General features: G+C 34.0%; 2 protein-coding genes and 2 long non-coding RNA genes across 10 annotated transcripts; 2 read left to right on the top strand and 2 right to left on the bottom strand.

Moving 5' to 3' along the window:
* Positions 1–3,506: 3,506 nt before the first annotated feature.
* LOC108820994 (RING-H2 finger protein ATL47) lies at positions 3,507–4,967 on the top strand. The gene has a single exon (XM_018594040.2). The coding sequence runs from the start codon at positions 3,734–3,736 to the stop codon at positions 4,757–4,759; it is 1,026 nt and encodes a 341-aa protein (XP_018449542.1). The 5' UTR covers positions 3,507–3,733; the 3' UTR covers positions 4,760–4,967.
* A 3,804-nt stretch (positions 4,968–8,771) lies between these two features.
* Positions 8,772–10,512, top strand: LOC130498452 (uncharacterized). 7 transcript variants are annotated; one of them, XR_008937344.1, is made up of 5 exons: positions 8,772–8,990; positions 9,241–9,393; positions 9,621–9,811; positions 9,899–10,025; positions 10,109–10,512. It is a non-coding gene; the product is annotated as an uncharacterized LOC130498452 (long non-coding RNA). The 7 variants fall into 7 exon arrangements; XR_008937341.1 differs by having other exon boundaries at positions 8,781–8,990; positions 9,241–9,363; XR_008937342.1 differs by lacking the exon at positions 8,772–8,990 and having other exon boundaries at positions 9,011–9,363; positions 9,624–9,811.
* A 3,413-nt stretch (positions 10,513–13,925) lies between these two features.
* Positions 13,926–17,653, bottom strand: LOC108822492 (probable alpha,alpha-trehalose-phosphate synthase [UDP-forming] 9). Its single transcript, XM_018595588.2, has 4 exons — positions 17,496–17,653; positions 15,168–17,247; positions 14,654–14,927; positions 13,926–14,572 (listed from the first exon to the last, which is right to left on the bottom strand). The coding sequence occupies exons 2-4, from the start codon at positions 17,162–17,164 to the stop codon at positions 14,216–14,218; spliced, it is 2,628 nt and encodes an 875-aa protein (XP_018451090.2). The 5' UTR covers positions 17,165–17,247; positions 17,496–17,653; the 3' UTR covers positions 13,926–14,215.
* Positions 17,654–18,489: 836 nt separating this feature from the next.
* LOC130498638 (uncharacterized) lies at positions 18,490–19,017 on the bottom strand. Its single transcript, XR_008937539.1, has 2 exons — positions 18,904–19,017; positions 18,490–18,753 (listed from the first exon to the last, which is right to left on the bottom strand). It is a non-coding gene; the product is annotated as an uncharacterized LOC130498638 (long non-coding RNA).
* Positions 19,018–20,960: the final 1,943 nt, after the last annotated feature.

Here is a 20,960-nt window from a genome sequence, read left to right as displayed (position 1 = left end):
AGTCCAGGTCAGGGACTCTTTTATTCTTCTACTTCTGAACTCTGCTTGAATGCCTTTGCTGATGCTGATTGGGCTACATGTCGAGACTCGCGCATCTCCGTTACTGGGTTCTGTGTGTATCTTGGCACATCTCTTATATGTTGGCGTTCCCAGAAGCAAAAGGTTGTGAGTCGTAGCAGTACAGAGTCAGAGTATAGAAGTATGGCAGATGTTACTCGTGAGATCATGTGGTTACAGCAACTGCTTCGTGCTTTTCACATCGAGGTGACGACTACTGCTAAGCTTTTCTGTGACAACAAGTCGGCCGTATACATCGCTATCAATCCCGTCTTTCATGAAAGGACGAAGCATGTCGAGCTTGACTGTCACATTGTTCGACAGCAGTTGAAGAAAGGGATGTTGACGGCGATTCATGTCTCTAGTGAGAATCAGCTTGCTGATATTCTTACTAAGCCTCTGCATCCTGGCCTCTTCAACTCGTTTCTACGTCGTCTATCACTGTCAAGCCTCTTCCTTCCGTCTGCTCCAGATTGAGGCTTGAGGGGGGTATATTACGTATATATGAGCTTCTTATAGTGCAAGTTAGTTGAGTGATACACTTGTACATACGGTTACAGTGTAGATTAGCTTTGTACAGTCTATATATATCAAAGTGTATTGTACAGTTAAAGTTAATGAGAAAATGTACATTCATCCTAAACTTCTATTGTCTCTATAGATCTCCATTTTCTAAATCTTGATAAACTCATCTCTTTATTAATAAAAAGCAGTGGGTAAACATAAAAAAATTAGTTTGCAATTTTGAATGATGTTGAAACCAAACTGAAAAGTGAAACTTTGCATTTTGTTCTCTCGCATCGCACGCACAGAGATCCAATAACCAAAATTGTGATCCTCATAAAGAACAATTTCTCAGGAACCAACCCGCACCCTTTGTTATCTACTCCTGGTCTTAAGACTGTAGCATTTTTATCCCGTGGGCTTTTCTTATGACTTTGGATCATTAGACTTAGGCCTATGGGTTCCAAAATTTAGCTTGCCCATTATATTTATATGTTTCTACAATTCGGATCTCATAGGCCTATTAAGATGGAACACATGCAAATTATGGGGTTTTAAAACGACGTGCCACGATTATGGTGCATACTAAGAGCCACCGTGTATGAGTTGGCGAAACACATGCAAGTTATGGGTTGCACTTTGCATGCCTTTTTCTAATGATTTTCGATGACTTGACTAAACAAATAAACAACTGTCTGCAACAAATCATGACTGATGTACTACCATATAGATTCTTGTATTAGAGTACTCGTATTTCTCAACACCATGTAACTGTTCCATATATAAATGATCCATTAGTGTTCTTGTTGATGACTGATGAGTGTGTCCTATACAGCTGCACGTTCGTTTATGAAAAAATGGGAAACAAAATGGAATTTTTTATGAGAGAATATATGCAAATTAATATGTATATACAAGTCTTTAAGTACAAATATCTACAAGTTGAAGCTTACAACATATTCCAAATAGCTGTTTGAAACAAAACGTATTGCAAATAGTCCAACTCACGATTGCCAGATTCAATCGTGTAAATTAATTTCTGTTTTAATAATTGGGATCCATACCGATCCAGATGTAGTGAAAATAGTTTATCAGTGCTTCGACCACAACTATGAATCTATGATATTATCAATTGAATATATTTTTCTCAATATATATATTGGATAGTAATGTCTTGAATCAAACGTTTTGAGACTGTATAGTGCAACACATCATGTGGTTCTCAGTTGATGCTGCTCACGAATTAATTTATTTATTAAAAGAAAAAGAGAGCCATGCAGATTCAGTGCGAAGAAACGTTGGTAATGATCGAACAGATCGGAATAGAGTCTAAACCCAACGAAGCCTAACGTCAGCCATGACATAACAAACGTAATGCTTCTTGCTTTATTAAACCCATATTCAAGTTGGTTTTAAACTCACTACTAGTTTGCCATGACACTACTAGCAGTAGCTACGGACTCTTTCGTGGCATTTAAATATAAAAGATGATATATATATATATATTATATGGTTCGAAAGAAGCTGAAAATCATCGCATATGTGTTTAGTTTGGCGTTAAAAATAGTGAATCTAACATGTAATGACATGATTAAAAAGTAAAGTAATAAACATAATTTATTATTCTCATATTTCTATTATTATTCTATAACAATTTATATTTTCTCACAGCAAAACGACAACACAGATCGAGAGTGTCGATGTGAAAAGATCATTGGCACAAAAAAACTTTTTATTCAAAAAAAAAAACAATAACTAGAAAAGAGCAGAAATTTTAAAAATGAAACAAAAAGACAATTAAGAAGAATTGGGACTATATATACATGGACCACAACCACGTCCATTACATATCATCACAAGCTCTGTTGTCATAAGCAAAAAGAAAAACAATGGAAGAGTCGAGATCATACAGAAGGGAGAGGAAGCAGGCGAAGAAGAAGAAAACAGGCCGTGGATCAGGTTCTGGATTCGGATCGTCGATCCAGATGGAAATGAGGAGGCTCCGAGTTCTGGTACCGGGCGGGAGAAGGTTGAACCAACCGGATCTGCTTATATCAAAGACTACTGATTACATTATGCATTTGGAGTTGAGGATTAGGTTTCTCAAAACCATACTCTCAAAACTGATAGTTTAGTTTGTTTGCTAGTTTTCTTATTCTTCATCTTCTTCATTTTTTGTTATTCTTAAATTAAAATTTTCTTCTTATATTTGTATGTTTATCACAAACTATTTCCGTTGGAAATCTGTTACTTGGTAATTTATATGGAATTTGTTTTTTTCCCCATGATTTAGGTGAAATTTATTAGTTGGGCTTGTAGTAGCAGATATTATCGTAATCGAGCCCTTACGGCCCATGAATATGTCGTGCAGCTTTTCTAAAAAGTGGCGATGACAGGCTTTTTCTTTATTTTACCAATTCCAAATTCCAATGTTCACTGCTCGAGTTTCAGTTTAAACCATTTGTGGACATTACCATGTGGGTAATGGTTTACTCCACATATTCAAAACTTCCACTCCTAGCTACCTTTTTGTGTTCAGTTCATTTATACGAGTCCCTAGATATTGAAAAATCGACTGACACAAAATATAGTACTACTACTATTTTAGCTGTACTTTACTTTGATTATTGGCAACGATCAACGATTATTGCGGATTGTCCCCTTATTATTGATGACTTGATACATTCCACTGGATAATTAAATACGGTATTAGGCTTTTAGCTATTAGCCATAACTTAATTCGATAATGCTTTTCTAAATTCTTCGAAACTGCTAGGCACTAGATCCCTGGATCAAAGCATTGGCCTCCACACCATAATTGTTATTTTCCAGAAAGACTTTTACGAATATTAAAAAAAAAGTAAAAACACAAAAGTATGACCTAATAAGAGACCTCTACTTACTCTATGATTAAAATAATTTAATTAAAGCCTTAATTAAATATATTGCTCACTTGTATGTTTTAAATTAATGATGGCAGCAGCTCCCTTTGGTTCTGCCAAATCTGTTTATCAATCATCATTTCATATTCCAAAAAATCCTGCAACGTTTTTGACTGTGATATTATTTGTTGAATTTTCCATGGATTTATAATCATAAATTCAGAGGGTCTATGATTAAAGAAAAAAATCTGAGAGAGTTAGCTTAATAGTGTCTCTGTTCTTCACCACTAATGTCTCAAATGATTCATCAAATCTCTCCTTCTTCAGCTCCTCCTCCTATCACCACTGCCAATCATTCATCTAATCGAATCAGCCCCATTGTTCTGTTCATCATCGTTCTCGTCTCCGTCGTCTTCTTCCTCTGCAGCATTCTACATTTAGCGATCAAACACTACTTAAACAAGAAAAGGTCGAGCCTTTCTTCCTCGACGACAGATTCCGACAACCAAAACCCGGAACTTTCCGATTCCGACACTTACCGGAGACAGCTCCGACAGCTCTTCCATCTCCACGATTCAGGTCTAGACCAATCTCTCATCGACGCCCTTCCTGTCTTTCTCTACAAAGACATCAGAGGCTCCAAGGAGCCGTTCGATTGCGCCGTCTGCCTCTGCGAATTCACCGAGGACGACAAGCTCCGGCTGCTTCCGGTTTGCAGCCACGCCTTCCACATCGATTGCATCGACACGTGGCTCCTCTCGAACTCCACGTGTCCTCTCTGCAGAGGAGCCCTTCAGGATTTCGGTTTCGAGTTTTTCGCCGCCGCCGGAGACGACGGAGATAGGGTGTCTCCGGGGGAGAAGCCGGCGGAGAGTGATATCATGAGTGGGAAGAGAGTGTTCTCGGTGAGGCTTGGGAAGTTTAGGAGCAGTAATGTTAATGTTAATGTTAGTGAAGGAGGAGGAGAGACAAGTGGGAGTGTGAGTGTGAACAGTAGTCTTGATAACAGGAGATGTTTCTCAATGGGGTCTTATCAGTACGTAGTTGCTGAGTCTGATCTGGTGGTGGCTTTGTGTCCTAATAAGGAAGGTCTGAAGAGTCATGCTGAAGGGAAGAAGATAAACATGAGAAGTAAAGGTGAGAGCTTTTCTGTGTCAAAGATTTGGCAGTGGTCTAATAAGAGATCAAAGTTTGGTAATCAAGGGGAAACCAATCTGGTGGGTGCTTCCTCTTATCCTTATTGTTCTGCATCTGGTACTGGTAGTAGAGTTGTTGCTGGTTTGTCATTGAATGGGAGGAGATTTCAAGGGCCATAAGATGAGAAAGGTAGGTGAAGATCAAAGGGTAGCTAATTTTTTGCCGTTGATTTATTGATTTTGAGTTTTTTTTTTCTAAAAAAATTATTTTGTTAACACTATACTGTAGTGGTGGTCTTTTGTGTCTCTGTAGCTGGAACTGTTGTGTTTTGTTGAGGGCAATAAGCTTGTTCTTTGATTTATGTTATATGTGATGGTTGCTTTAATCCCCTGTTCTAATCAAACTATGTTCATACAGCCACAAATTTTGAGATATCTAATTGAGTTCGTTAGTTTGAAGTAGATGAGGTCCCATTTTGAAGCTCCATGTTTTTTTTCTTAAGTTTAATGGTTTTATTATCGGGAATTCGGCCAAAAAAACACTGAATATGGCGAGAATGGCCAAAAGAAACATGGACTCGAAACTGGCCAAAAAAAGTCTGAACTTTTGTTGACTTTTATCAGTTTATTAAAAAACTTTGTTTGACCGACCAGATTAAGACACCGTTAACTAACAATTAAGACGGTGGTTAATCAATCGTTTAGTAAAACGACATCGTTTTGAGATGGAATGAAACGACGTCGTTTTACCTACTTTTATTATCAAAATTTTGTTGTTCGCGTGGGTCGAACCTGAGAACTCATGGCCAAATGACGAGGTTTCTTGCCACTAGACTACTATCACTTTTAAGAATATCTGTAACATGTTTTCTTTTATTGGGTATCAAACAAATTTAGAAAAATCTAAATTCTTTTTAAAAAAATTCCAAAAAATCTTAAAAAAGTCAAGAAAATTCTGAAAAGTAAAATTATAATTGAAATTATAATTTTTTTTAAAAAAATCAAAACATAATTTTTTTTTTATAAAAATTAATGTATCTAAGATCATTTGAGCATTTTATCTTAAATACATTAATCATACAGTTTTTTTTTTATAAATTAATATATTTGTGATAAAATAGAAAAAAAAATGATATTTATCACCCTACATATGTTTTTCATTTAATTATTATCATATTTTAGGAAAAAAATTTGTGATAATATCATTTGTTTATCTTAAATACATTAATCATACAGTTTTTTTTATAAATTAATATATTTGTGATAAAATAGAAAAAAATGATATTTATCACCCTACATATGTTTTTCATTTAATTATTATCATATTTTAGGAAAAAAAATTTGTGATAATATCATTTGTTTATTGTATCTTAATTATCATTTGTCTATTTTATCTTAAATACATTATTCATACTAAAATCTATAGTGTGATAAATATCATTTTTATTTTATATTACATAATTTAATTTATTTAAAAATATTTTTCAAGTTTTTTAATCATTAAATTTTATTCGTTGCATTTTTTGAATTATTTTAGATTTTTTGAAATTTTTAATGTATTGATTTTTTCAAAAAAAACTTATTTGTAATTTCAATTTTAATTCTACTTTTCAGAATTTTCTTGAATTTTTAAAAAAATTTGGAATTTTTTAAAAAGAATTTAGATTTTTGAGATTTGTTTGATACTCAATAAAAGAAAACATGTTATGGATATTCTTAAAAGTGATAGTAGTCTAGTGGCAAGAAACCTCGTCATTTGGCCATGAGTTCTCAGGTTCGACCCACGCGAACAACATATTTTTGATAATAAAAATAGGTAAAACGACGTCGTTTCATTCCATCTCAAAACGACGTCATTTTACTTAACGATCTTTGCAAACGTCGTTTAATCATTCTGTAACGGTGTGTTTAATTTGGCGAGCCAGCGATAACTTTGTGTTTATTTTGGCTAGTTAGCGATAACTTACTGATTAAAGTTTAAAGTCAAATATAGTTCGGTGTTTTTTTTTGGCCAGCCAATATGTTCGTGTTTATTATGGCAATTCGTGCAAAGTTCATGATTTTTTTGGTCTAATTCCCTTTTATTATCTCAAAAGTTTCCAGATATTGTTTTCTAGGGAGAAATATTTAATAAATGCATTTCATTATATATAAAATGAAGAAGAGAAGTCAAATATATAATTTCTTTGGTGGGGTTCTAGCCTTGTAGAGAATATCCAAAAATGGGATGAAATCATTATTGGTAGGGATAAATAATGATGACCCATAATTTGCTATTATGCTCCAAAAGAGCATTTGATTAAGAAGTAGGTGAGAAACTCTCACGTTGATCTTGGAATTCACCTTCATAATAATTTCGTCACGATGATCACCCAAGTCAGACATTGTCTTCAAAATCATATCAAAGTATGTCACATGAAATTCCACTATTTGATCAGTACCAACTGTACACATAATCGAACTGGCTTTACTTTGGTAATGTAGTTATCTAGCTACATCACTATTGATCTCCCTAGTCGCAGATATTTTGGGCAATTTCTCTGAAAAGTTGAATAGGTTTCAGATAGGAGAAATATTGTTGATCAAGACAAGTATCTACTTTAATTGCAAAACTAAGACATGATAGAAAAAATCCAAAACTTTTGTCTGCAATACTGAATAGTAGTTGAATAAAACTCACAAATATATATATATATATATATACATTATAGGTTAAGGGTAACTCTAACCAAAACATCAGATTTAATGTTGAACTAACGCAAAATTTAATATTTTGGTGTTACACTTTATTTTGCATCTCAAATCACTTATACCAAATTTCTACACTAAAACAATTTTATATTATTGATTTTTAATTTTGATAATTTAATACATTGGTTATTTGTAATTGACTAATTAAATTTGATCATACTTATATTTTATATTTATTGGTTAAAATTTGGTAATTTTATGTTTTCTTTATTTATTTTAAAATGTTAGTTCGATTTTCTTTTACTCAATTTATATATTAATCATTTATTTTATGTAAAAATGTTTGTTAAAGATTTCATTCCATTGACACATTGTATTTGCTTCAGCCCAAAACTTCATTCAATAAATCAAATTGATCCAGTTTTGTGTGTACTATAGAAAACCAATAAATTAAATCTCTCTATTCTTAATATGACCAATTGAATACAAAAAAAATCATATACATCAAAGATTAAAACCACGCACATCAACAAAAATAAAATAATATACAAAATACCTTTAGAATAATTAGACAAGATACTGTGGTTGTTCACAAACTCAAGAAATTTGAAAGTGTTCAACTGGTTGTTCCCATGAAAAATACAATTAGAAAAGATTAATGGTTCGGAGTGTTATGCAGAATATGTATGAAGTCCATACCGCATATAGTGAAAGTCATTTGCATTTTCAAATTAGTCAACATGATTTATATTTGACACTTTACCAGAGTTAATTATTGGACATCAAAAATAGTTTGGTTGCATAACAATAAAATAATTTACATAATGTGTTTTTGGTCGAGAAAACTATAATTTTTAACTATGACCATCTCAGCATATTTGTTTTGTTTGGAAAGGTCATGAGTTTTGAGCTCTCAGTTTTTGATAGTGCTGGCAAATAAAGGCTTCTAAATTTAAAATTGGAGCAAATAAGTTGTGGTTAATAAAGAAATAACAGGTCAGAGTTTGTGCATAAGTCTCTCACAAATTGGATTATATGCATTTTCATTCTTCTTGATGTTTTATATGTTTACATGAATACATAATTTATAAAATCTATTAAAATATGACAACATATAAACACTTTAAAATGATTCATTATTTTGCATGAAAAAAGTGTGGTTTACATATTGTTATACAAGAAACATCTCCAGATTATAAACACACACAATAAACATCGAAGATACGAACGATTCACTTATTTGCGCTAGAAAATATTGACATTTTCTTGGATTAAATCATAAATATGTTTCAACACTACAGTTAAAACCAATTTTTCTAGGATGAAGCATCTATATATATAAAAGAGAGTTGGTTCTCTCCTGCTGACACGTCAGCTGCCACATCAGAAATTCGAGTGCTCCTGTTGCGACACGTAAGATGCGCACCGTTTCATTAAAGTATGATTTCCATTGTTGCGGGCTTCGTGTTGCGCTTCTGCGGCCCATGGACCACATACTTCTATGGAAACCCTAATCAGTCGCTATGCTCACCTTCGTGTTCTTCGTTCATCTTCGATCGGTGCAGAGACGATCCAGTTTCTGTCATTTCGTGTTCTTCGTTTCGTCATCAAGTGCTTCATCGCCATTAAGAGCGTTCTTAATTCTTAGCACACACAAATCATGATTCCTCAGTCGGTGCTCCCTATCTCTTTTTTAGGCGGTGGAACCACCTATAAAAAGGTCAGTCTGGATCCCATAGACATCATCCTCACCATCTTATTAATCTGACAAGAGATTTATTTGTTATGTCTAACTCAAGTTCATCGTAGTTTCTTAAATACACAGCGGCGTTTAAACTAAGAGTTATCAAAACTATGTTTGTTTTTTTGAAAAAGGGCTTATCAAAATTATGTTTTCAACTCTTTTATTCATTTAGAGATGATTTCGAATCTGTTTGTTTATTATGATTTTATTTTTTTTCTGTATCCAGGTGACTCTCATGCTAGCCACCGTCAACTCCACCGCCTCACTCGGTGCGTCACCTGTCTCTCCTCTATTGATACGGTTCCATGATTCAACCACTTTGGATGAGATAACGGAGTCACCTAATCAAGTTGAGTGCACTCTGCCACATTAGTTAGATGTAAAGGCTTTATCTTCAACCATATAGTGTTCATCATGTATGCATAATCATTCTCATTCTGTGATTGTAGATCTCTTTACATTGATCATTAACAGTATTTAGTAACCCACAAATCTAATGTTATCCTCTTTATGTAACACATGAGAGCTATTTTTCATAGATTTGTAGAACTCTAGAATTCTTTTTGTGTCGCTTGAAATAATCTTGGATTGACTTTTGTATGGTAGCAGAGTTGAAGAGTTATGAAGTATCACTTTCCAGAAACGTTCATTCTCGCCCAATCAAAGTAAAATGGTCTGTGCAAGTGCATTATTTTATTATGGATCTAGACCCCAGACTTTGAGCAAGATCGTAGAGGTAGCCGAACGTATAGCCAAATTGGCCATGCATTCAATATCGTGAAGATGCTTACCACAAGGTAAAGTCTTTCGTCCTTTTGGTAGTAATTGTTGTCTTATTGTGAAAGATTTGGATTGAAGATGTGTTTTTTTTTAATGATTGGCAGGTTGTGATGTGATTGGTATTGACGAAGCTCAGTTCTCTGGAAATCTTTATGAGTTTTGCTGATGCAAAGACGCTGATGATGATGGCAAAACGGGCATTGTTGCAGTCGTTGATGGTGATTATTTAAGGTGTTACTTGACAATTTTACTTCAAATCTTTAACATTTTCCGTTGAGCTCTAACTTTAATGATCCTTTATTGGTAAAATGTAGGAGCTTCGGTGATGTTCTTGAATATTTACCAATAACTGATTCTGTGACAAAGCTTACTGCAAGGTGTGATGTTTGTGGACAGAAAGGTTTCTTCACTGTGAGGAAGACTTGTGACACCAGAACCGAGCTGATGGGTGGGGCTAAGGTCTGTATCCCTGTTTGTCTTAAGCATTATGTCAATAATCAAATTGTCATCAAAGCTTCAAAGTAAGTTTTGGATTCTGACAAGGCAAGAGCTGACACCTGTGTGGAGACAGTTGCTGCTATGATCTAACTATGAATTGATGCGAAACGCACTACACATATAATATAGTGAGATTCTGTTTTTTGAAGGTGCCATGTTTGTTTGCTGCTAAGTTTTGAATCTTATGTCATTTTATCAAAACATGAAGGTTGCCGATCATTTTTGCAATTTAATAGTCTAAGTAAAGTTTACTGATTTTTCAAATCGAATATATAGATTATAATAATATTTACAAATTCTTAAGTTCTTTCTTTGGAATTTTGTATTTGTATTTGTATTTTTAATTAAAAAGTCTCTTTTAGAATAAAATCCATAAACAACCCGGTAAGATGTATGAAATATAAATCATAAAATAATAACAAATGATTTAGCAAATATTTTTAAATTACAGAACCAATGCTGACAAAAAAAAATGACAGAACCAATAATCTTTGATGTACCATAAGGATTAAGCAAGCAAAAGTTAGGCAATTTTCCATAAAATTTAACAAAATGATGAAAAAGAACATTCACAAATTAACTTATAATTAAAACATTGATTTCAGAAATCAAAAATGTTTATTGGAAAAATGCATCAATAAAATTCATTTTGAAAATCAAAATCTTTTTTTTCTGTCAACTATCCATGTATGCTAAATCAAGTGGTGGCACACATGCCGTTTTTCATAGGAGTCTCTCTGTCTGTCCGGGTCTGATCTATATGAAAAAAAAATCATTTGATTCTTACTTTTTGTGCTAGCGCATCAGCTCGACCATTCTGATTCCAAGGTATATGAGACAGATTCACAACCTTGAAATCTTTCTGTAGTTTTTGGAACTCCTCTATCCCTGTCGTAAAGGTTGGCCAATCCATCAGATTCAAAGTCATGTCGACCAGATCCGAACAGTCCGTTTACCCTCATGTCTCTTATATATGAGGTTGCTCAAAGTAAACTTTCCATCTCAGCATGCAGAACTGATATGCTCCTGTTGCACGCCCGTAACCCATAAAGTTCAGAGCTGATATCCTTTATTCAAATAACATAGTTAACTTGATTTTCACATATATTGAATAAAAAATCAAGCAACACATGAATATTAATTTTATTATTTGTGTCAAATATGTTAATAAAATATCTAATATTAAATAAATAATGCTATAATTAATATTTTAAATTTATACATTTTACATCAAATAAAATTTCAACAATAATCTATCGTAAAATTTAGTAAATTTATAATTAAAACAATGACTTTTAAGAAATTAATATTTTAAATTTATATTATGAAAATTAACCATTAATTGTTTTAAACTAATCAGTAACATTTATTTCAAAAACTATAATCATTTATATTAAAACATGGTTTACTTGATTTTCAAATAAATTTATAAATAGAAACTTATAGCAAACATGTATATTTTTATTATCTTGGTCAGATATATTCATTAAATATATAATATTACATAAATAATTTTATAATTAATCATACATTTTAACTAAAACAATATTTCAAGAATAATCTACTGTAAAAAAATAAAATAATCCACTAAAGTATATAAATTTAACCAAACAAATATGTGCATTTACAAGTTTGTATTTTTTCTACTAGCAAAATGAAAGGAAAAAAATATCAAGATGATGTAATACCACATTCAATTCTTAATATATAATTAAACATAGATTACTTAACAAAAGCAATTCATCTGAAACTTTTAACAAAAAAAAAAGAAAAATTATATTTTTAAAAATAACAAGTATTATTTATTTTAAAAATCATAACTAATTTTCAGATAACATATTTTATTTTGTCTTCAAATATAATAATATGTACAAAATTTAACTAATATGTTTATTTTAACATAATAACAATTTATATTAAATATTTAGTCTAACTATTTAAATTATTTGTTAATTTGTATCCCGCCCGTAGGGCGGGCCGACTCTAGTCTCTTCATACAATGAAGAGTAACATAAAGAAAGCAAATTATCCTATTTATCTATCTGAAAATTGTCATAAATTTCACGTGCACAGAATCATGCTCACTGATTCCTACAACAAGTTTATCTGTTAGTTAGATGTAAATTAAAGTTTTCGTATGGTCGAAAATCCCCTAGAGCAGACAAGGAAACCAAAAACCCCTCGATTAAACTAGGATCAAATATGAGACTTGTCCTCAGACTCAAAAAATCTTTGAGCTCTTTAAGTTCCCAATATACTAGCTTGCTTCAGAATAGGGTTCTGACACTATGAAAAGCGAAAACAAACTTAAATTTGAGTAGTAGAGGTCATGTTTCTCAATGTTTGTAGCTAACAAATGTTTGAGAAGCTTAAGGAGCTCAAATCGCTTGATGAAAACTTAATTGTCCATCACAGGGCATGCTTGATTAACTGGATCAGCCAGTTAATACTTCCATAGTAAGCAAATCTCAAACTTATTTTCATATTACTTTAAATGTATAAAAAGTTGTAGATGATTTTCTCTTTTAGACTAAATTAGTATGCATATTACTTAGTCAATGTGTTTTTCCAAATCTATGTTATTCATTCCTTTTGTTCCTTTTAGATATACACTTTACTTTCATAACTAAAAAAAATTTAAGACATGAACTCGAAGTCGTGTAAACCGTGAAGCACATAGCAAGGAGTTGGAACAGTCTCTTGCAAAGAAAACAAAAGAACTTGAAGAGTGTTTGATGAAACTTGGAGAGATGTCAACAATACCGAATGAATCTGATGAGCTCATCAAATGTGAGGGTAAGAATCCAAAACTCTTGTTGCATCACATCATGAAATGGTATTGTCAAAAAACTGAAAATATTGAAACCATCCCGTCACACACAGTAAGACATCATGAACGTCAGTCTTTAGATATCAATGCAAAAAGTTAGGTCACTTGAACAACAGAGGAAAAAGCTCAACAGAGTAAAAGCTTAGAAGCTGGCCTAACTTGGCTTAGCGAATCATATTTCCAGGCAAAAGATGAAATCAGTTCCATGCAGAACCAGATCGGAAGCTTAAACATGTCTCTTTAAGCAGAAATGAAGAATATAACATTAGCAACCAAATGAGCCAGTAAATCCAAAGCTCTTGTGCAAGATGAAGCTGTAAACTGGAGATACACCACGGGATAATGAATCACATCTCTATTAAAGTTTTATACAAAACGAGACAAACTTGTGTGCTTCCTCGATCACTTTCCGGTTACAAACATCGGAACTTTTGTTCAAAAATAAACACAGAGAACCTCAAAGCCGAAACAAAACCAAAGTTCTTGTTTCACGAAACAGATGAAAAAAAAACATTTGAAAACTGAGCAAGCAAGGAAGAAGTTAAGAAACTGAATATGAACTTTGGAAGATAAAATCTGTGAAAGTATTAGGAGACAGATTTATAGAAGTGGCATGGACATCTGTTGCTTGTGGGGTTCCCTGGTGGCTTTGAGAAAGTGAACTCAATCTTCAAGGAGCTGCTCTCATATGCAACAAAAGGTGGATACGTTGGTCCATTGGTTGCTGCGAGTAAAGAGGAAAGCAAGTCATTGATCTTCGTAAAAGAGCTTGTATATTTCTTGATCCTATGTAAACACACAACAGTCAAAAATGGCAGTTATACCAAATATATAGCAGCAGAAGATGGTTACTCTGTTCCGTGTTAGATACAAACCACCATAGAGACTTTCAAAGATATTCTATACAAAGAGATTGAACACTCCAATTCTAAAATAAAACAAAAAGCAAACAGAATAAACAAAAGGGAGGGGGAGGTAGAAGAAAACACCTTCCCCTAGCCTTTTTTCATTATACACAACGCCCCAAGCATTTCTATGTTGGTTTTGGCTACTCACACTGACACACTTCTTCATGATCATTTTTTCTTCCTTATCAGATGATGCTCTCAAACGCCACATGTGCATGTGAGGATGAGGATGAGGATGATGCGGATGTTTGTTCATACTCTGGCTTCGAGCTGCTCGACGCAGCACCCAGTCCCTCTAGGAGCTTCAATACGTCAGAGACATCGTCTAAAAAGTACTTGGCTTTGCTTGGTTTTCTCCCCACCGTGCAGGCAAAGATCTCTGGTCTCATCGGGAGGTCAGGGTTTGTCACTGTGTTTAATATGCTCTCAAACATGTCCTCGTCTGATCTGTCATCTCCTATACACATCACCATGTCAGGTGAGATCCCATTCTCCACCATTCTGTGTATGACTTTCTCCACGGCCAAGCCTTTACTTACTCCCTGCAATCAATAAGAAGAACATAAATACTTGTTTTGCAAGCAAAAGAAAAGGAGTGAAATGGACTTTTTTTTTTATCTTACCTGTGGTTTGACCTCTACGATGTGTTGGCCTCTCTTGACGACCACAGGCTCGTTTGCAAGCACACTCTCTAAATGATCAAGAAGCTCCTTCGCTTGGCAGGATCCAAAGTCTGGATCCGCGTCTTGATGATGCCAAACCAAAGCACTCTCTTTAAACTCTATAGTGGAACCATCGGTTGCGTCCATGTATGATCTCATAACCGGTTCTACTATTGTCTTCCACTCCGCTTCAGCTGACGAATAACAACTCTCCCATTCCTTCTTGCTACTCCACCTGAATCCCAAATACAAATCAGTCTTAGTTTTTCCCCATGTTCTAAAAATCGGTCTAGGCGGCAAATGGTACCTAAACAAAACTATTTTTTTTAAAGTCGGCCAAATCACTAAGAAAATCGGTAAGCCTTCCACCTAATCAATAATAAATCTTAACTACGGCCTAGCGATTTCTTGAACATTGGTTTTTCCTTTACGGAAACATTTTATGTTTAAAAACTTTGAGCATGCATATATATACCTTATGAAGTATCCATGTTCAGCTGCTATTCCAAGATTCTCACACGGAGATAACCAATCGCCCAGAGACTCCCAGCCTCTGCCACTGACGATAAACACAGTGTTTTTAGGATCATCACACAGAGATTTCAGAACAGAAAGCACTTCAGCAGTAGGGGTTTTAACGAGCGAGCTCTCAGGGACAAGAGTGCCATCATAATCCAAGAATATCGCTCTCCTCTCTGTTCTTCTGTACGTGGAGACAATGTGGTCGATAGACAGCTTCCTAAAGCTCGGCGACAAGGACAAAACTCTGAAACTCAAACCAAAGCCAATACCCCAACAACGTTTGTTATAATGATCCTGGCTCGCCCTCTCTAGATCCTGCAAAAAGCTCTTCGCCCAGTAACCCACGTCGTGAGTGCTAACGTAGTGATAGTGTTTCTCATGCCTCAACCTCTTCTCAGCCTCACTCATCTTGAGAGCCAAGTTAACCGCCTCCGCAACAGCATCCACATCCCACGGGTTCACCCTGATGGCACCACTCAAAGAAGGCGAGCACCCGATAAACTCAGAAACCACAAGCATGCTCGTCCGCGGAGAATCACGGCTAGTAACCCCCATGGCTTTATCTAACCCCGGAGTCCCTTGCCTGCAGATGATATACTTGTACGGAACCAAGTTCATGCCGTCTCTCACCGCGTTCACCAAACAGCAGTCCGCCATAGCGTAATAAGCTGTCTTCTCGTAACGGGGGACGAGACGGTCGATCAAGATAACCGGATGATAACCAGGGGAACCGTACCGCTCGTTGATCCTTTTAGCAGTCACGTATATCTCCTTCTTCGCCTCTTCCACGTCCTTACCCGAGGCACGCGCCGGGTTCACTATCTGAACCAGAACGACTTTTCCTCGCACGTGCCGATACGTCTCGAAGAGATGCTCCATGGCTATGAGTTTGAGGCTAATGCCTTTGAAGATGTCCATATCGTCGATGCCGAGGATCAGCTTCTTACCTTTGAACTGTTCTTGAATCTCTTTCATCTTCCCCGCGGTCGAGGGGAGGTTCAGAACAGACTCGAGCCTACCTATATGGATCCCGATGGGGAGAATCTTGATGAACACGGTCCGACCGAAGTAATCGAGCCCGATATGGCCGCGCTTGGACTCGTAATCGAGTCCAAGCATTCGACTACAGCACGACAAGAAATGCCGCGCGTAGTCGAACGTGTGGAAACCGATGAGGTCACAGTTCAGCAGCCCTCTCAGGAGATCGTCCCGGACGGGGAGCGTCCGGTAGATCTCCGAGGAAGGGAAGGGGCTATGGAGGAAGAATCCGAGCTTGATCCTGTTGAACCGTTTCCTCAAGAACGTGGGGAGAACCATGAGATGGTAGTCTTGGATCCAGACGTAGTCGTCCTCCGGGTTGATGACTTCCATCACACGGTCGGAGAATATCTTGTTCGCGGAGACGTAGGCCTGCCAGAGACGCCTGTCGAAACGGTCTCCGTGGTCGGGGAACATGGGGAGCATGTAGTGGAAGAGAGGCCAGAGGTGGTGTTTACAGAAGCCGCGGTAGTACTTTTCTTGAATATCTTTCGGTAAGAAAGCGGGGACGCAGTTGAATTCCGACAGAAGCTTTTGGGAGACAGCTTCTTGCTCTCCCGGGGAGATATCGGCGTTGAGGGAACCTATGTAGACGAACTCGGTATCGGGAGGGAACCCGTCTCTGAGCTGGATGAGGAGAGAGTCTTCGTCCCATGTGAAACACCACTGTCCTGTTTCCGCGTCTCTCTTGGTCTGTAGAGGCAACATGTTAGCGACGATGATCTTCCGCTCGTGGGAGCCGCCGGTGGAGGAGTTAACATCGGAGGAGGATCCTCCTCCACCATCTCCTTCCAGCTCGGAGACGATGCCGGGAACGGTCATGACGCGAGGAAGAGGTCTCTGAGTTTGAGGAAAGTCTAACAAGTCCCAAGATGATAAGTCTAGAAAATTAGCGCAAGATCTCGACACCATGGAGAAGCAGCAAGCAACGAGAGAGAGAGACAGTTGTGTGCTGACAAGAGCAAACACGCGTCTAAACACTTATGGTCAAGAACCTGAGAACAAAAAACAAAACCGATTCGCTTAATAATCAAACTCTTAAACGTAATCTTACAACACGACCGAGTCTATGTGTGATAGCATCCACACAGCAGCAAAAGATGATTCAAAAACAAAACAAAACAAAACGCAAAGTTAAGATTTTATCAAGTATCGATCTAAAACAGAGCAAAAAAAAAGTCAAGCACCCAGAACAAAAAAAAAACAGAACAAAAAAAGAAAGTGGTTAGCTGCTGCTTCTGACCTTCTAATCGACTTTGATTGTCTTTCTTCGTGGAACAGATGAAAGAGAACTTATTAGAACTCTTTGGGACATTCGCTGAAAGAGTCGGAGCATCGAAGAAGATTGATGCGAAAGAGAAATGAATAAACCCGAGATGCACATATACACGTTTTCTAACGATCTATTTTTTTTCTTTATTTTTTTTAGTTTCTGAATGACGATATTACCCTTAATCCTCTTATCATCTTCGTACAATAGGGTTGGTAGATGACTAGATAATGCGGTGGACCTCTCTTTTTCCTTCGGCTGAAAACAAATTTAAATAATATCCTTAATCCAATCCAAATGTTAATGGACGTTTGTATTAAATAATGCGATATTGAGATCTCATCAAACCTACTGTCTAGGTCGTATATTGTGTTCTGGGTCCACTTTTATAAACTTTTTTACAAATTGACATTTTTTTGGCTGTTTTATATTGACCTATCGTTTACGAGTTTATCCGAATTGGAACCACGGCATATTCAAAAAATCAAGTAGTTTTGGTTGACATGACTTCCCAAGCATATATTCAAATTTTTATTTGACCCGAAAGAAACGAAATTACTCCAAGAAAAACTAATTCCAGGTTTCTTTTATTTTTTTAATAAATGCAAATACTATAAAAATATTTATCAAAAATATATTATGAATAATTCTTTTATATATCCATACTCCAAATTATATAAAGTTCTCCCACCAAACAAATAACATACTTTTTTTTTTGAAAACCAATAATATGTCTACCAAGTTAACAACGTTAGGACTTTTTTCAAATAAAAAAAGTTAAAAACGTAAGGACAAATCCTACAAAACAAGATGGATGCTTCCCATGTTATATTGAGGTCGCATCACTATATATCTGTTGATATATATATATATACTAGTATTATCTCCCGTGCTATGCACGGGCATTATTATTTTTAGTTTATAATGAAATTGAATATATTTTGAGATAATGTTTACAATGGAAAAATGTTATTTTCAATGTTTTATGTTTAATCTTTTTCCAAAACCAGAAAAAAAAATCATTACATATGAAAAATAAGATTGCAGGAAAGCATAGTTCTTGCATGAGTACAGTTAAAATACTAACCTTGATTTTGAAGATAGTTGACATTAGCATATATTGTAGTATTTTCCTTCATTTATGTTTTCTTTTATTTTCTTCCTAATACTCTTATATATTTATATACATATATAATTTTTCATTGTTATACTTGGAGTTCTTTTTTTCTACCTACAAATAAAAAATAGAAAGTAATTAGAAGAATAAATTAATATTTTGATCTGAAATTAAACAGAAATAATATCAGAACATTTCTATAAATTATAAACACATAAAAAGTTGATCAAAACAATAAACATACACAAAGTAAGAAAATCTTACTATCAAGTCAGATCTTGATCTTTTTGTTTTCTCTAGCCATGAATCTTTTTGCTTTCTCTAGTCCCTGAATTTCTTACTTGATGGTTCAACTTAGACTCCATTTGTGCCTTTTATCTGTACGTTTTCTCCTCTCTATTTTCTTGTGGGGCTTTGTACGTGTGTTTAAAATTCTCTGCAATCTAAATTAATTTAATAAAAAATATGTTGTTTAATATGCGTCCAAACGGCCTATTTTAAAAAATATTAGCTTACATGTTCGGCCGTGCCGATTCCAGAGACTCCTCCAAGATATAGAAAGTAAACCACTGTGAGAAGCAAAACACTCTTAAGAAAGAAAAAAAAACACTAACGTTTTCAGTTATAGCTTTAGCATTTGCAGTCACTAAAAATTACTCAAAAAACTTACTTTAGCGAGAAGAGAGTGAGTGAAGACTTTGCTATCAGCGGTATTATAGACTTTGCTATTGCCGGTAAAGCTCTCTAAGCTGCTCACTTCTCTCAAGACCCAACTGGTCAGCTTTGACTTTCGTTGCTTGAACCTTGTCTTCCTCGTCTTAATGTCTTCATTGTAGTTATCCATCTCCCCATTTATTCCTTTTTTTAGCCCACAGCATACAGATAAACTGACCATTCATGGTGACGTTAAAATAAATAAACTGACCATGGGCACATCACTTATAGCTTTACCCAATCGTGTTCTCTCTTTTTATCTAAAAGATAAGGCAGTTTTTAGGATCGTGGGATCATGGGCTTTGAGAAATATTATGAATTTTTTATTTATATTGAAAAGTAGAAAACACGAAACAGTTTATTGCATTTAAATGTTTTTGAAATTTATTTTTTCTTTAATTTATTCAGCATATTCCATGTGTCAAAATCTTATTGGCAAGATGACTTGTGCTTTAGTATATAGGGATATATATATATATATATTATACATTATTTGTCAAGTGATTTTGACACATGTTCGTTTCATAGTCATTTTAACTAAATAAATGTGACATAGCATGTCAAAATGATGACATAGATTAAAATTAAATATGACATGAATAATTACATTTAATGATTATTTATATTTTTGGTAAATTTTCTGTAATATGAAAATAAATTATGCATCATCATTATAGTAAATCTATTCAAATATGACAATAAATTATTTAGAAATACTTTAAAATTTTCGAAATATTATTAATAATTATACAATTTTATTATTAAAAAGATTTTCAAATTTTTTACAATTTTTCTAAAAATATAAATGTTTAATCATAATATTATTAACTTCTTTTATATATCTAATATTCTAAAAATACTGTTCATTTGTACTTTTTGATAATTATACAGTTTATATATCAAATTTTAATTAATTTTATACAAATTAATTTAATATATTTTATCCAAAAAATAGATAAAAATCTATCTAAGATTATAATTTTAAAATATATACATATCTATCCTTAATTATAATTTAAAATTTAAACAAAATTTACTATTTTATCTTAAATTTATATTCAATTAAATGCAATGTTTAACCGTAATATTATTAACTTCTTATATATATAAAGATTCTAAAAATAATATTCATTTGTACTTTTTGATAATTATACAACTTTATATCAAATTTTTTTATTAACTTTATACAAATTTATTTAATATATTTTAACCAAAATAAATAGATAAAAATATCTAAGATTATGGTTTAAATATATACATATATATTCTTAAGTATAATTTAAAATAAACACTTTTTATTTTGTCTTAATTTTATATTCAATTAAAACAGTATTTATATTACAATATTGATAAAAATAATAAAATCTAGAATATTAATATAATTTTATTTTTATATATTTTAAAATTAAATTTTTTATTACTGCACATGGTGCAGGAAAATACCTAGTATATATATATGTTCTTTACAATTATTAAAATTCAGTTTTAAGATCTATATCAAATTTGATCTTTCCTTAAATGAAAAAGTTATTTTAAGTTTAAAACTTGAAAGACACAAGTGAACCTGCTGGATATTGTGAAAAAAAATCCTAATTAGAATGACCTTA

Source organism: Raphanus sativus, chromosome 8 (assembly GCF_000801105.2).
Source record: "Raphanus sativus cultivar WK10039 chromosome 8, ASM80110v3, whole genome shotgun sequence".
Classification (NCBI taxonomy): Eukaryota; Viridiplantae; Streptophyta; class Magnoliopsida; order Brassicales; family Brassicaceae; genus Raphanus; species Raphanus sativus.
Note: the sequence above shows the minus strand (reverse complement) of the source record. Positions and strands in the feature narration are given on the sequence as shown.

What these genes read in the sequence shown, in the direction of transcription:
- LOC108822492 (XM_018595588.2), bottom strand. Translation starts at nt 17,164, where the DNA reads ATGGTGTCGAGATCTTGCGCTAATTTTCTAGACTTATCATCTTGGGAC. An exon ending in GAACATGGATACTTCATAAG is followed by an intron (nt 14,928 to 15,167) that starts GTATATATATGC and finishes TTTGGGATTCAG; the next exon opens with GTGGAGTAGCAAGAAGGAAT. An exon ending in TCGTAGAGGTCAAACCACAG is followed by an intron (nt 14,573 to 14,653) that starts GTAAGATAAAAA and finishes TATTGATTGCAG; the next exon opens with GGAGTAAGTAAAGGCTTGGC.
- LOC108820994 (XM_018594040.2), top strand. Translation starts at nt 3,734, where the DNA reads ATGTCTCAAATGATTCATCAAATCTCTCCTTCTTCAGCTCCTCCTCCT.